The following is a 13010-nucleotide window of genomic DNA, read 5'->3' on the forward strand; positions in this document are numbered from 1 at the left end:
TGTGGGTATATTTGGTTGGTGGGTATATGTTGTTTGGTGTGGCGCAACAGATAACACCACTACCTGCCACTGAGCTACCACACCATGTGGGAGGCTGGGGTTCAATTCCTGGTCTTGGTGACTATGCTCCGCTACACCAATAAGAGTCCTTGGGCAAGACTCCTAACACTACATTGGCCCTCCTCTGTAATATGAGTACCCTTGTAAGTCGCTCTGGATCAGAGCGTCAGCTAAATGCTCTGAAGACCCAAAGGAGGTGGGGTTAAGGGTGTGGTCCTTCTCCAAAAATGAACCATATGAATTTAATATTAGTCAGTAAAGAACTGGGTTTACCTAAAGCTACTGACCGATTTCTGACCGTATTAAACGGTGCTGGAATTTTGAGCTGGTCGAAATAGGCGAATGAGTCACGCTCCGGTCACTAAGAGATAAACTGCTCCATCTGATTCCAGAGCTGTATATGAATGGAAACATGATCCCTAAATTGCTTGGCTGTAGCCAAGCCAATTTACAGCTTGTTGCTTGTTAAGTGCTGGGAGACAGATGTTAGTGCCACATGGTCCGGGGGGCAGGCGAGTCTGACTGGTGGGCTTAACTACCGAGCTCAGCTAAAAGCCCCAGTTTCATTAATGCGGTGTCGGACCACTTACCTTTTCTCCGGCGATACCTGGCAGTCCCTGTGAAGAGTAATTCACTCTTAGTTTTTTCGGACGGCTCGGCAGAGCCTAAACACCTGACATTTATTTCTGACAGAATTCACACTTTGGCATTAGCGGGACTACGGGATACAAACCGCATTCGGGTAAAGGGGAGTGTCCCTGATTTATACGGGGAAGACATTTCGCTTGGCAAATATCCAAATACCCAGAGAGAATATGAAATATATTTACCTGATCTCCTTTTTGACCTTCTCTTGTAGCCTGAAACAAGGAAAAGACGTGTGTGTATCAGACAGAGATAGAGATACAGCCCTAGAGATGTAGGAGCTGTCGACAATCAGCAAGGAACAGTGAGTATTCTGGACAAAGGTCATGACCTAGGGCGCCCCTGCTGACCAGAGCCCCTGCTGAACACCGTGTGACCCAGAGAGAGAGGGAGTTAGACAGCAGATAGAGAAAGACTCACACAGTACACACAGGCCCTCCATAAAGCCACCTGGACCTGTCGCTCCACCCATGGCCTCCTACCCTGGCCCATAAACATGCTGTACACTGTCCAACATAATACTCCCCCAGGATCTTTCAGAAGACTTTAAACACGACTCGCCGGCTTATCTCACAAATCTTCCCTCTGTATAATCCGATATCCGAATGTTTTTAATCCCTCTTATGTAAATTTCAACCATGTTTCCGCGGCCTGAAACTTCACTATTGGCAGCGGCCCAGAGGAGGAGGAGGAGTTCTCCTACTGAGCTAGGCTCTCAGAACAGTTTTAACATGCCCTCTTCGATTAGGCCTCAGCTTTTCTCCTTGAAGGAAACCCCAATGCAAACCTTCCGCTACAATAGCTCAAGAAAGGTTTGCCAGATGACCCCATGGAGCAGTGATGGTAGGGTTGTAGAACTTGAGTCTGGTCTTGGTCATTATTACGGTCATTATTTTGATTCGATGAGGTTTTAACATGCCCTCATCAACTTGGCCTCTGCAGTTCTTTTTGAGGGAACCCCAATGCCACCTTAAGGGCCATTCAAGAGAAAGTTTGTCAGATGACCCCTTTGGAGAGGTGATGGTAGCCTTGTTGCACCCAACTCCAGTCTAGGTCCTCCAATTGAGCTAAACTCTCAGTACGGTTTTAACATGCCCTCATCGAATAGGCCTCAGCAATTCTCCTTAAAGGAACCCCCGAATTGCAATCTGAAGGGTCTTTCTATTACAATAGCTCAAGGAAGGTTTGCCAGATGACCCCATGGAGTAGTGACGGCAGGGTTGCAGAACTCGAGTCTGGTCTTGGTCATTAATATGGTCATTATTATGATTCAATGAGATTTATCATGTTCTCATCAACTTAGCCTCTGCATTTCTTTTTGAGGGAACCCCAATGTCATCTCAAAGGCCATTCCATTGCTGTAGAAGGCCAGGGAACGTTTGTCAGATGACCCCATGGAGAGGTGATGGTAGGGTTGTAGCACCCAACTCCAGTCTAGGTCCTCCAATTGAGCTAAACTCTCAGTACGGTTTTAACATGCCCTCATCGATTAGGCCTCAGCAATTCTCCTTAAAGGAACCCCGAATTGCAATCTGAAGGGTCTTTCCGCTACAATAGCTCAAGGAAGATTTGTCAGATGACCCCATGGAGCATTGACGGCAGGGTTGTAGCACTCGAGTCTGGTCTTGGTCATTATTATGGTCATTATTTTGATTTGATGAGGTTTTAACATGCCCTCATCAACTTGGCCTCTGCATTTCTTTTTGAGGGAACCCCAATGCCATCTCGAGGCCCATTCCATTGTGGTAGAAGCCCAAGGAAAGTTTGTCAGATGACCCCATGGAGCAGTGACGGTAGGGTTGTAGCACTCAAGTTTGGTCTTGGTCATTATTATGATTCGATGAGGTTTTAACATGCCCTCATCGACTTGACCTCTGCATTTCTCTATAGTCTCAGTGAACCCCAATGCCACCTTAAGGACCATTCCATTGCTGTTTGTCAGATGATCTCTTGGAGAGATGATGGCAATGTTGTAGCAGTTAAGCTTTTTACATGCCCTCATCGACTTGGCCTCAGTATTTTTCCTTTACTGCAGTAGCCCAAGTAAATTCTAACAGACTTGAAGAGGTGATGGTACTAGTCATATTCAAGTCTGGTCTAGGTCCTCCTATTGAGTTTAACTCTCAGTATGGTGCAAACACACCTTCAATGACTTGGCCTCAGCATTTGTCCTTGAGGGAATGCCCATTGCCATCTCAGTGGCCATTCCAGTGCCATTCCAGAAGCTCAAGTAAAGTCTGGTTGGTTGGTTTTGGTCTTGTCTTGGTCTTGACATTATTCTGACCCAATGAGATTTTGGCATACCCTCATCTACCTGGCCTCTGCATTTCTCCTTGAGGGAATCCCTAATGTCTTCTCAGGGGCAAATCCATTGCTGTAGTAGCTCAAGGAATGTTTGTCAAATGACCTCTTGGAGAGGTAATGAAAGTGCCATAGCACTCGACTGGTCTTGGTCATTATTAGGAATCGATAGGGTTTTAACATGGCGTTATCGACTTGGCCTCAGCATTTCTCCTTGAGTGAACCCCAATACCATCCAAAGGGCCATTCTGTTACTGTCATAGGTCAAGTAAAGTTGGTCCACTGACCCCATGGAGAGGTGAGGCAGTGCTGTAGTAGGTTCTTGAGGCTGTTCTTGAGGCTGCAAATGAAAGGTCTTGCTCTCAACATTATTGTGACTTGATGAGGCCCTCATTGACTTGACTTGAGGGACTCTCCAATGCAACCTGAAGAGCCAGTCCGTTACTGTTGTAGCTGAAGCAAAGATGTCCTTTAGACGACCTTTTGGGAAGGGGACGGCAGTGCACTCTGTCGCACTCGGCCCAGTCTTGATCTTGAGACTTTTGACACTCGGTTGTGTCTATTATAAAGTTTACTCACATACACAATACAGACACACACACAAGCTTTCAGATGAGGGGGTAAATGGGGGTGTCACCTTTCATATACACCGACACTTCTCGGGAACAGCTGCAAAAATAGCCATTCGCATACACATGTGTTCAGTTCTGCTCACAAATGGACATACAAAGCCAGATAAAGGCCTTCTACTAGGCTACCTATAGGCTAACCTTATGGTCAATGCTGTAGAGAAGTATAGGGTCTCTCTGGTGGGCCAACAGCCTCTAAAACATCACCGGAGAGGCTTGCTTGAACATCCTTTAACATAAGAGAGAGAGTTGCTACATGTAGCGGCTTACAATTAGAAAGATAACAGTTAAAGATAGAGCCCTGGAGAAATGCTGTCATGTGGTCCAAGAACAATGCAGTAATAAGTTCTGTTACACGCGGCATCACTGGGGATGCGGCGAGGCACGTTGTCGGCACTCTTGAAACTGCCGTCTGAATCCCTGGTATCTCTGCTCAGCCTCATAAATGTAAAATTAGCATGAGTAAATACAGTACGTGTTCCACAGCGGCACGATTCCGATGGGCTTAGTAGCTGTTCAGGTGACAGGAAAGAAGCAGGACGTGCAGCAGTAGATACAGTAACAACAGACACACACACACACACACACACACACACACACATCACACTGCCTGATTAGACACAGCATCCATATATCCCCTCATGAGGCGCAGGCTAATTAGCTAACCACCTGCAGTACACTCCACAGCCACTTGAGTCCCCTGGTAGCAGACGTCCCTCCGCAAGCGAGAGCTAATATCGGCCCTTTTTTTGGCTGTCCTTGGCTTTTTTCCTGGCTCTGCTGTTTGTCCAGAAACTTCAGAGAAGATGCAGAACTTTCCAGAACATCAATAGCATAGCATTACAGTGCTAGAGCTAGCTGAGCTCATATAGGTGGAACGTGGGGCTCATATAGGTGGAACGTGGTCTAGGTAGAGTTCCAGGTAGGCATGGGCTCATGTGTTGTTGGGCTTCCCCCACCTTGATCTCACATGGGTCCCATCCAGGCCCTGTATGCAGTGTACAATCCAGATGGGGTCCATGTTTAACCCCTCCTGATCCCATCACCAACCTGGTGGGCATCCATATCTGGGGCCAATTTGGAACCTGAGGTCGAAGTGTTCTGATCAGTGGGAGGGTGGTGCTAATGTTATGGCTGATCCACACTTTGTCTGTTCCTTCCCTTCGGCTTCAGTTCCACCTTCCTCCCTCATGGCCTGTGGTTGGTCTTCATGGTTGGTAAGTCATCCAGTAAGTAATGAGGTTATGGGGTCATCTTGCCAGAGCTTTAGCTCCCCCCCTATCCCCCCACCCAGTCACGGTTACTAGGTAGTCAATATTAAGAGGACACCAGCTCTGGCCACCTGCACATCTGCTCCCCGGCTGTGCTGGCCAGATGTTCTGCAGCATGAGGTCATTTCAACATCCACGACAGTCCAGCATGAGTGTCGATCCTCTTTCGCCAGATCCTGCCATCTTCTAGCCGTGATGAAGATACTCTAACTGCTGGGGCACAAGCTGGACGGCCTGGACTCTCCATCTGACCAACACCACTTGATTTACACGACCGTAATTCGGATCGGGTGGCGCCTCGGCTTTCTCGCTTGCGTTAGCCGTTATGAAGGGAGCTTAAATGACAGGTCGTTAAGCGTTTTATTGAACGTTAAAATGGTGAATGGTGGAAAGAAACACTTACAGAAAGCCCTGGTGGACCCGGGAGGCCTGCATCTCCCTGCAAGACAGAAAAAAAAAGAGAGAGAGAAAGTTCTTAGAGGAGTTCGAGGAGCTCTGGGAGAACGAATGTAAATAGATCATCAAAGCAGCTGCGTTCCATTCGGAAATATAGGGCACCGAGAGATGATGTCGAGATAATTCTACACTGTGAGCTTGGGAGGTGTTCCAAAAAGTCATTAATGACTTTCGCACTGCTTCTTAAACCACATTTCACATATTTCCAACCCTTCCCATGACTATGTAGGCCAAGCACTCTCCGTATTATGACAAAACGTCGGCGGACATTTCTGATTTCTCGCTCCGGAGCCAGAGGGCAGTCGCCTTGTAAAACGTAAAGGTCAAGAGGAGTGAAATATCACCTAGCTTCAGCGTAACAGTCGGACACGTATTCCGACCAGCTCCGAAAGATTTCCCCAGGTGGAATGTCAGTACAACTGTCAAGAAGTAGAGCGGCTCTCCCGCCTCGGCCCCGTCGTGATATACGAGGGGCCTTAACAGAAACCAGGCGCACTCAAACGCTCGCGCTGTAAAAGCCTTGTAATGTTAACAAAAGGATAGGGATCTAGGGATAGTGTCGTATGGACAGTGTTACGTGTCAAACGGACATCCGTTTAATCTCCTCTACGAGCGATGCCTTGCACTTCCTGCTTTGAGGAAAGCGTGACCACACACAAACAGAGTGGGCGATAAATATTCTGAAATTCGAGCGAAAACTCGAACTTAACTGCTCGTTAGCCTCATATCTCACTCTAAAGGTGGGCCGTATGGCTGCAATACTGGTATGGCAACAAGCCCTGACTTGAGTCCCCATGGAGATGCTCGGCAAGACCTGGAAAACTCTCCAACGTAGATGAATTCAAGCAATTCTGCAAAAATCTGTGCAAAGAAGAGTGGGCCAGAACTCCTCCAGAGCGATGTACAAGACTCTGCAAGTTACATGTGTGTGTTGGGGGGGTATAACTTTTTGAGGGAATAAGGGAATGAGAGAAAGCACTTGTTATTTGAAGTGAAGTGTTTTAGAGACTTAATAATACTTATAATAATAATAATAATAATAATAATAATAATAATAAGGTTTTTCAGCATCATTTTGGAGCTTTTTATCTCCCCCCTCCCCCAATCACACTCAACACCCCCCACACTAGTGAGGGCAAGACCAACACACGCCCCCTCCAACAGGTGCACATCCAGCCACGCCTCTTTTGCGACGTCACCAGGCAACCAATGGCTCTGATGCACTGGCTAGCAGACGCCAGTGACGGCCGGCAACGCCCGGCAATGCCCAAGACTGATGTGTGGGGGGTTGAGCGCCATCTACCCACCCTAGAGAGAGCAAGGCCTATTGCACTCTCTCGAGGCCCCTAGCAGGGTGATCGGGATACGAACCAGCCTGGTCCCCTGATCAAAGTGACAGCGCCTTAATCCGCCGGACCACCCGGGGTCCTACTTTGGAGCATTTCTATTGGTACAGTATCAACTGCCAGATTCACATTATGTCATATATATTATGCTACAACGCTGCCAGATCATCCACCCGTTCTCCAAAGTGCTGGAGCCTAAAAACAACCCCCTGTTTCATTGCTTATGGACTGTATATTGTTTCTGAGATTCTAACGAGCATCAAATCCAATTAAACAGCTAAAATATGCTAATCTGAGCCGTACATCAACAATAGCCTGAGCACAGATCCAGAGTGAAATCAAACAAAAGCAGGGAAAGCATTACCCAAAAAACCTCCATTCACCCCGACACTCAGAGCCAGGCTTAATGATATCAGTGCTCCTCTGCGCTGTTCTCCGGGTTCTGCTGTAATACGGAGGCGTCATGCCTAAAGCTGGCCTGTTTGAAGATATTCAGAGACTCATTACTTTGCGGGCCGAGAGCATGACGGGTGTACCTCGCTCTGTCAGATTCAATACAAACAAACGCTGCCTCCCCCTCCCCCCCCCCCTCTACTCTCTGGCTGGAAGGTGAGATGAAATAAGTGGTAATTCTCTGCACTAACAGAGAGGGGCTCATTAGAACTAGGCCGAAAGAGACGGCACATCTGCAATTACACACACACACACACACACACACACACACACACACACACACACACACTCAGACTCAAAACACACAAACAAACACGATAAAGAAGAAGCCCAATAACAGAGACAGAGCTACACGGAGAAGCAGCAGCTGATACCACAGCTAATTATAAAGAGGAGAAAACACAGTACTGTGCTGTAGAGAGAGAGAGAGAGAGAGAGAGAGAGAGAGAGAGAGAGTGGAGAGAGTGGAGAGAGAGAGAGAGAGAGAGAGAGAGGGGAGAGAAGAGGAGTGGAGAGATGGAGAGAGAGAGAGAGAGAGAGAGGGGAGAGAAGAGAGTGGAGAGAGAGAGAGAGAGAGAGAGAGAGAGAGAGAGAGAGAGAGAGAGAGAGAGAGAAGAGAGAGAGAGAGAGAGAGAAGAGAGAGAGAGGGGAAAAGAAAAGGATGAAGAGAGAAAGAGAGAGAGAGAGAGAGAGAGAGAGAGAGAGAGAGGGGAGAGAAGAGAGTGGAGAGAGAGAAGAGAGAGAGAGAGAGAGAAGAGAGAGAGAGAGAGAGAGAGAGAGAGAGAGAGAGAAGAGAGAGAGAGAGAGAGAGAGCAGAGAGAGAGAGAGAGAGAGAGAAGAGAGAGAGAGAGGGGAGAGAAGAGAGAGAGAGAGAGAGAGAGAGAGAGAGAGAGAGAGAGAGAGAGGGGAGAGAAGAGAGTGGAGAGAGAGAGAGAGAGAGAGAGAGAGAGAGAGAAGAGAGAGAGAGAGAGAGAGAGAGAGAGAGAGAGAGAGAGAAGAGAGAGAGAGAGAGAGAGAGAGAGAGAGAGAGAGGGGAGAGAAGAGAGTGGAGAGAGAGAAGAGAGAGAGAGAGAGAGAGAGAGGAGAGAGAGAGAAGAGAGAGAGAGAGAGAGAGAGAGAGAAGAGAGAGAGAGAGAGAGAGAGAGAGAGAGAGAGAGAGAGGGGAAAAGAAAAGGATGAAGAGAGAAAGAGAGAGAGAGAGAGAGAGAGAGAGAGAGAGAGAGAGGGGGGAAAAGAAAAGGATGAAGAGAGAAAGAGAGAGAGAGAGAGAGAGAGAGAGAGAGAGAGAGTGAGAGAGAGAGGGGGGAAAGAAAAGGATGAAGAGAGAGAGAGAGAGACAGAGAGAAGAGAGTGGAGAGAGAAGAGAGAGAGAGAGAGAGAGAGAGAGAGAGAGAGAGAGAGAGAGAGAGAGAGAGAGAAGAGAGTGGAGAGAGAGAAGAGAGAGAGAGAGAGAGAAGAGAGAGAGAGGGGAGAGAAGAGAGTGGAGAGAGTGGAGAGAGAGAGAGAGAGAGAGGGGAAAAGAAAAGGATGAAGAGAGAAAGAGAGAGAGAGAGAGAGAGAGAGAGAGAGAGTGAGAGAGAGAGGGGGGAAAGAAAGGATGAAGAGAGAGAGAGAGAGAGTGAGAGAGAGATGGGGGAAAGAAAAGGATGAAGAGAGAGAGAGAGAGAGAGAGAGAGAGAAAGAAAGAGAGAGAGAGAGAGAGAGAGAGAGAGAGAGAGAGAGAGAGAGAGAGAGAGAAAGAGAGAGGGGAAGGGGAAAGGAGAGGGGGGCAGGGAAAAACAGACAAAGGGAGAAAATAAGAGAGTGAGGGACAGAAAGTGCAGAGAGAAATCGAGAGAAAGAGGCTGCGAGAAGAGAGAGAGAGGAAGCAAGAAGGGTGAGAGACAGAAGGAGAGAGATAGTGAGAGGAAAAAAGATGGATTAGAGAAAAGGAAGGAAGAGAGCGAGAGCGAGAGAGAGGGAGAGGGAGAGCACTATTTGCCTTTCAGTGTACTTCAATTTTCAGAAGGGATTGATCTCATTCAAATTCCTATTCTGTGAGGAGCGTATGAATAAGCTGCCGCACTCGTGGAGCTGAAAGGCGAGTTTGGCTCCTCATTCTTTATTCAGCTTGTCTTCACATTTTGGGAATATCCTAAAGTAATATCCAGTTCTGGGGGGTGGGATCGTTTGAAACTGTGAATGACATTGAAATATTTATACAGTTAAGTTCCTAAATTATCCATGACTGCTTCCTCCTGAGCGTCATCATCTGTATTTTAAAAGCACGACAGTGCTGCTCACTCAACTGGCAGAACATCCCGGAACATCACAGAACACCCCACAACATCTAACTACCTACTAACACGCTATCAAAACTCCAGAAGAGGGCCAGAGAAGCCCACCAGGGTCAGTAATAGGACCAGGAGGGGTTAAGCATGGGCCTCATCTTGGTTGTACACTTCCCATACGGCCTAGAAATGGGATCCATGAGATTAAGGTGGGCTGCCATGATATACGAACCCACTCAGAGCCCACCTAGACAACGTTCCACCCCATAAACCATACATAACCATGTTGGTCCCACATATGGACGCCTACCAGGGTCAGTGATGGGACCAGGGTAAGTTAAACAGGGGGCCCATCAGGGTTGTACAGTGCACATACGGCCTAGATGGGATCCATGTGAGATTAGGTGGGCTGCAATGATGGGGCCCATTTGGGAAGTCCAACTGGGTCCCAGTTACAACACATATACAAACCCACTCAGAGCCTATTCTGGGTTGTTCACTGATGATTAAGGTGGGCTGCTACGATGGGGCCCTGTAAACCATACATAACCATGTTGGCCCCACATATGGATGCCTACCAGGGTCAGTGATGAGACCAGGATAAGTTAGACATGGGGCCCATCTTGGTTGTACACTGCACATATGGCCTAGATGGGATGGTGAGATTAAGGTGGATGCCCACCTGGAACCCAGCTAGACAACGTTCCACCCCTGTAAACCATACATAACCATGTTGGCCCCAATCATGGGCGCCCACCAGAGTCAGTGGGGCTCTCCAGGGTTGTGCACTGATGGAGAGCCCATTTGGATGGCCAACTGGGTCCCAGTTACAACACATATACGAACCCATTCAGAGCCCATTCAGGGTTGTACACTGATGATTAAGGTGGGCTGCAACGATGGGGCCCATTTGGATGCCCACCTGGAACCCAGCTAGACCATGTGACCTTCACCCATGTGAGCCCTACCTGAGCATGTTAGCTGGGACAAAGGTTGGCCAGGAGGTGTCCTACTTTTTCCTAATCACATGACTGTAGGTTGCTAAGCAACGTGACGGTCAAAGCTTATTCCATGAGCAGCACAAAGCTGTGCTTGGCTTCGTCTGACCGGTCGGTGCATACCGAAGCATGCTGATAATGAGGGAGAGTCCCAATCCACACTACTTAGTGCACAGTAAACACTCCCTCACTACACAGATAGGCAGTAGGGCACATGAGCCTCCGTGTTTGGAGCTTACAGGGCGTTTAAACACAAGCAACAACTGTGTTTACAAAAAGAAACCACATGTCGGACGGTGATATCAAGTGGTGTGTGCGTGACAAGTCGCCCCCATTTGAAAAACATATAAATCATTCATTAATACCAAGGACGGGCGTGGCCTTTGATTAAAAATAAATGCGTGTGCATGTTGGACAGCGTATCGATTCTAAAACAGAGGTGAAACAGAGTGTCGGGAGCAGTCTGGCGGTCTGGCCTCTCTCTCTCTCTCTCTCTCTCCCTTTCTCACTCTCTCACTCGCTCGCTCGCTCGCTCTGTAAAGACAGTACAGTCAATAACACTCGCTGGGAGACTTACTTTATCACCTTTGGGACCAGGTGGGCCTTCAGGTCCTGGGTCTCCTTTCAGACCCTGAGGAGAAAGAAGATACACAAAGTCAGCTGAGGCTGCCTGAGCTTTCACAGGGCTGAGAAACGGCACGCTCGTTCTAGCTGCCTCGCTTTCGGCTTTCGGCTTTTTCCGCCATGCCGTAGTGGACGTTGAGGTTTACTAAAAACACAAAGAGCATGTGTACAACTCTGAGGATGCACTGACACAGGACATTATGTAGCAATTTTACCTTAAAAAAAACATCTGTGATGCTCTCTATTTTTATAAGTATGCCTTTAAGACTGATATAACCTAGGGACAAAAGTATTGGGACACCTGCTTATATAGTGTTTCTTCCAAAACCAAGGGCATTAAAAGAGTGTATCCTGCTTTTGTTGGAGTAACTGTCTCTACAGTCCAGAAAAGAAGGCTGTCTACTAGAGTTTGGAGGAGAGGAGCATTGCTGTGAGGATTTGATTGCATTCAGTGACAATAGTGCGAGTGAGGACAGGATGTTCAAGATGTGGATGATCACCACCACACCTCTTCGCCAAAAGTATTGGATGGAGCACCATCACCATGATTCCAGAGAACACAGTTCTTCCGCTGCTCCACAGCTCAAAATGCTACTTGGGGGGGGGGGGGGGGGGGGGGGGGGGTTGGGGGGCTGTATACCCATATAGCCCACGCCTGGCATTAGGCAGTATGGTGCCAATAGGGAGTCCAGAGAGTCCTATTCTATTGGCAGTGATTCTCTACAGGGACTAGACAAGCTGTATGTGTGTGTGCATTTGCACATCTGTGTCAGCAACAGGTGCAGTGGAATTCATTAGAAGTATGTATGCAAATAAGCCTAGTTCTGATTGATTGTCCTGTATCCAGGCTCATGCCAAAAGCAGCCTGAGTGGGCGGGGCTTGAGTGCTATATGCTGAAAAGGCTATAGGTGGTAAGTCAGCAGTTTTCAGCAATAACTGGCTTTAATATTAATATCAAATTGATACTAATTACTAATTACAGTTTCCTCTTATTCCATATCGTTACTGTTGCAAAAACCTTGTATCTCCAAACTGGCAAGGAAAAGTTAAAAAACAAGAAAGAAAAACAGGTATATGGTCAAAAATAAGCTGTGCTCGACCCCGTCTCAAAAGGTGGCTAAAATTATACAGCGTGAGCCCAGCTTAAACCCCTCTGTGGAGACCAGGCTGCAGCTCTCACACTGTGTTGAGTGCTTCCCTTTTAAATGTGATGGCATTCTGGACAGATGTGCCATTAGCAGATATAGTACCACCCACCAAGCTGTGCTCCCTCAACCCCCGGCCCTCAAACATCTCCTCCACACACACACACACACACACACACACACACACACACACACACACACACACACACACACACATACATACACACATAGTTTCCTGATCCTCTTTGGTCATAGCCAGGATTAGGAGTCTTCATCGTTTTAGTCCCGCTGGCCGTGAGAGTGCTGGATCAGATTGGAGATAGGAGGGCCGCGGGCAAAGTCAAGACACTCCGTGGCGCAAAGTGAAAAAAAAAGGGGGGCTGGGTGGTGGTGGTGGGGGGGTAATGTGGAATTGAAAACGGAGGAAAGAAATAAAGGGCCACGGCTGCGGCTGTTGATGGATGAGGCCTGACGCGTATCGACAGGCTAAATTTACAGCGGCCCTTGTTAGGTGTGACACATTCGGCCCGCCAGCGCGAGAGAGAAGAGAGAGAAGAGAGCGAGAGAGTGAGAGGGAGAGCGTGTGTGTGAGAGGTCTCAGGAATAAGTCTGAGGGTACTTAGAGGCGATGGCTAAGAAGCGGAATGGACTCTGAATACAGCCATTTGTCTTAGTTAAGCATCTGACTGAAAAGCCTATTAATACTGAATTATATCAGCTGCAGACGAGTGCCTCTCCCACCCTTTAATCCTCTCTCCATGTTCACAGCCAGAGATGGGACTAATTTACCAGTGCGGCTCGCTTGCGAGAA

The 13010-nt window shown here is 47.9% G+C and overlaps 1 protein-coding gene across 1 annotated transcript in view; it reads right to left on the minus strand.

Moving 5' to 3' along the window:
• Positions 1-13010, minus strand: part of LOC140546682 (uncharacterized) — a 207428-nt gene that overhangs the window by 142840 nt on the left and 51578 nt on the right. The window contains exon 14 of the mRNA XM_072670065.1: positions 11007-11060. Within this exon, the coding sequence (XP_072526166.1) occupies positions 11007-11060 (54 nt within the window). The remainder of the gene's footprint in view (positions 1-11006; positions 11061-13010) is intronic.

The sequence above is a fragment of the Salminus brasiliensis genome, chromosome 24 (assembly GCF_030463535.1).
Source record: "Salminus brasiliensis chromosome 24, fSalBra1.hap2, whole genome shotgun sequence".
Classification (NCBI taxonomy): Eukaryota; Metazoa; Chordata; class Actinopteri; order Characiformes; family Bryconidae; genus Salminus; species Salminus brasiliensis.